This window comes from Gloeophyllum trabeum (genome assembly GCF_000344685.1).
Source record: "Gloeophyllum trabeum ATCC 11539 unplaced genomic scaffold GLOTRscaffold_00194, whole genome shotgun sequence".
In the NCBI taxonomy this organism is placed as follows: Eukaryota; Fungi; Basidiomycota; class Agaricomycetes; order Gloeophyllales; family Gloeophyllaceae; genus Gloeophyllum; species Gloeophyllum trabeum.
The window spans coordinates 1-3365 of record NW_006920603.1 but is presented as its reverse complement, the minus strand read 5'-3'; the positions used below and the strand labels follow the sequence as shown (position 1 = coordinate 3365).

The 3365-nt window shown below is 49.3% G+C and overlaps 2 protein-coding genes across 2 annotated transcripts; both read left to right on the top strand.

Moving 5' to 3' along the window:
- Positions 1 to 645: 645 nt before the first annotated feature.
- On the top strand, positions 646 to 1129 carry GLOTRDRAFT_134457 (uncharacterized protein; the record flags this gene model as incomplete). The annotated part of the gene is made up of 2 exons (XM_007873430.1): positions 646 to 680; positions 757 to 1129. 2 exons carry the CDS (start codon positions 646 to 648, stop codon positions 1127 to 1129), a joined length of 408 nt encoding a protein of 135 aa, XP_007871621.1.
- Positions 1130 to 2328: 1199 nt separating this feature from the next.
- On the top strand, positions 2329 to 2524 carry GLOTRDRAFT_51373 (uncharacterized protein; the record flags this gene model as incomplete). The annotated part of the gene is made up of 2 exons (XM_007873429.1): positions 2329 to 2367; positions 2411 to 2524. Coding segments are annotated over 2 exons (153 nt in total), but the record flags the coding sequence as incomplete, so codon positions are not given.
- Positions 2525 to 3365: the final 841 nt, after the last annotated feature.

The window sequence follows — 3365 nt, the reverse complement described above, 5'->3', positions numbered from 1 at the left end:
CTGGTGGGTTAGTTGGTATCCTTGCTCGCTGGGCCTTGGCAGCTGGGTTGGGTGTGGGCTAGCCTTGGGAGGAAACTTGAAAGTTGTGGTCGAAGGTGTGTATCGTGTTGTTACCTTGTGTGTATCCAGTACCCTAACCCTTGCTTTCCTGCTACAGACACTGGAGGTATTGTGATCCTTTCGCGTACATGCTGGGATTAGATTTTGGGTGTAGATAGATTATCACAGTTTCGGCTGCTCTATACAGACTGCAACTATGTATACACAATACCCTTGCTGCAATGATATGGATTTTGCTCCCATCTATGCTATACAGTGTCAATAAAAGGAGATAAAAATAAGAGAGTGCCTTGTCTAAGGCTATGTTATTAGATATAAATGTTGGATAACCACGCATAATTACAAAGGGGCTAGCGTTTTAGTGATAATCGGGTATAATGAGATAATCTGTATAATTTTTGACAATTATGCTCTTTTATATCTAATTAGCGGGAGAGGGTTTTCCTGATGGTCGCGAAAAAGAAGACCACTGGCCTTGCGACAACTTAGTAGCTGCTGCACTGACATGCAAGACTTTCAGAGATCTCGCTCTTAGGGTCTTGTGGAAACATCTCTACGGTTTTCACAAGCTGCTCCGCATCCTCGATGGTTACAGACTTGAAAAAAAGAGGAAAGTCTGTGTGAGTTGTCTGATACGTGCCTTCGAATTTTGGCCAGTATGGTTCGCTGACCCGCCGCACTATAGTATCTCACCAGGGATATTGATTCAGCTCAAACCCTACGATTCAAGAAATATGCGTCGTACGTGCAAGAGCTGTTCTGTGACGGCCATATACAGGTCCATGGGTCTGTCTATAGGACGCTTCGATCTCTCGGCTTATCTCCCGTCTTTCCAAACATCCGCGCGCTGAGCTGGTGGGGTTCCGATGAAGAACTTTCTGCCCTCGTCGCAAAAGGCTCGCGAATACTTTCCTTAGACATCTCTCTTGATCTCCATTTTCCAAGGCACATCACTGCCGTAGAGTTGCAGTCTCTTGTCGATCGACTCCCGGTTTACGCACCTGGTACAGAGCAGCTTCATCTCACGCATATACCGGGCAACCTCTCGCTAGATGCTGCAGAACCGTGATTGCGTTCCGGCTACTCTGCTCAAAGCCTGTAAGCACAACATCATCAAGTCCATAAAACGTGGGCATGTCTCGTACAATCTGCACACACCATGGCTTGCTGATGATCAGCAAAACCCTTCCGGTCCGCGTCACAATTACCAAGCTAAGCCTGTCCGGATGTTTGCCAAATTACTACTCCAAGTGGAGTAGGCGGCATTTCGTGCGTTTCTAAGACATCGTTGAAGCCACCTTATTCTTGCATGGTATGTGGCGTGGAGGGCCGCTGGCGATGCTGATGAAAGCCGCAAGTCTGACGACGCCAAACTGAAACACCTTCCTACTCCGAGCAGGACACTGTCGGCATACATTCCCTCTCATTCACGCCGTGCTTCCGCAAGGCCATGTTACAGTGCCCGGGTCCATGCATGTCTCCTCCGTTGTTATGCCTCTCAAAGTGTCATGCATGACATTCTTGCTACCACCCGTCCGTGGTGTTCGAGCGATTCGTGTTACGCAAAGCAACTCAGCATGGAATAGTCCCATTAGCGTTACAAAGTAAGTCTTCGTCGCCCGCCCCCGTCCAGCCTTAGTTGCCCTATAAATGTGGCAACCTCTTGCGAGCCTTCCATCTCGCAAAGAACCTGAGAAGAAATGGGTGCGGCTGCGCGGAATATCTTGATGCTCCATGGGTATGTGTCTGTGCCTACTCGATGTTATGCTATCGATTCCCGACACCCTCGCAGCTATGGACAGAACTCACAGATGTTTCAAAGACGCGCAAGCTCTTTTCTAATTTCTCTGACGAAGTGCTCATGCTCTGTCTAGACTCAAACCATCCAGAAGGCATGCAAGGATACCTCCATTGAATTTGGTTCGTACCTCTTGTCTGTCCAGGCAAGACCATTTCATCCATCTTCATCATGCTAATATCACAACACAGTATTCGTCGATGCACCACATGTCATGTGGCCTGTTGACTTTCCCGGCGAATTGAGCGGAGTCGAGCCGGCTTACGACATATCCTACCAATCCGACCTCACGCAAGCACCTCGGGCCTGGTGGTTCATGTGGGAGTCTCAAAAACGGTGTCCTGGGATTTTGAAGGGGATCAGGAAGCTGTTCGACATGCTATTGCGGGACAAGTACGAGGTATAACTGCAGTCTCGATATATGGAAACCTCCAATACCCAAAACTGCTTCTCAGGGCGTATTTGGGTTTAGTCAAGGCGCTGCAATGGCGGCTACGGTATCAGCAATGGTGAGAAGCATATATTGCGACGGCCGTGGCGACTAAAGCAAAGTATGGCATCCCTAAGTTGGAGCGACCTTACCTATATCCTGAGTTCCTTGTCGATGGATTACCGCCTCACCCTCCGTTGTACGCTCGTCGGGCTTCTCCCACCATATTCAACTAGACTAATTCCCTGACTTTGTCCTCCAGCAAATTCTGTATTGCGGTATCAGGCTTCATTCCACCATGTCCCTTTTCGGATGCAGTATTCAGCACGTCCTATTTGACCCTACATTACATGTACACGCCCAATGCGTCGTAAGGTTCTCATGAGGTCGCAGCCGAGGTCTCGCGTCGACCTCGCTTCGGAAGGCCCGGTAGACCCCGACGTGACCTTGTTTCGGCATTTCTGCCCAGAGATGTGTGCGCCATCATTTGAGATGTCAGCGCTGAGGTCAGAGCGGCGTCTTCTTGAGACTTAGCGAGGGATATCTGAGCAAGACCGCCCTGATACCGAGTTGACATCCTCTTTGGGCTTTACTGGGCATTAGCTCGTAACCTCAGGTAGAGATGATACCTTGCGCTGCATATAAAGGCTGTACCTTGGACTACAGGATGACTTGAGGCCTCAAAGTATTTTAGGTATTAATAATATTGATTAGAGTAACCAGAACAGATGTAGTACTACAGCGTAAGGAGTGCTACACAAGTCCCCACTATCTGTTTGTGGGACTTGTAGAAATTCTAGGACAGGACGTGTCTGATGCGAACTGAATTCGAGCGGAGATTGAACTCGAGCGACTTCACCCGTGGTTCAAGTCGTTCCACTTCTTCAACTCCGTCTTTCGCTCTCATTCTCGCTCCGATCTCCCGCTCCTTGTCGCTCACTCGCCCGTCCGCCGCACCACGAGACAGTGGACTGCCTGGGTGACAGAGCTCTGGCTGCGACGTCCGACATTCATTGCTAACTGGTAAGTGATGACGAACTTTCCCCGACACGTCACTCACATTCATACAGGAACACT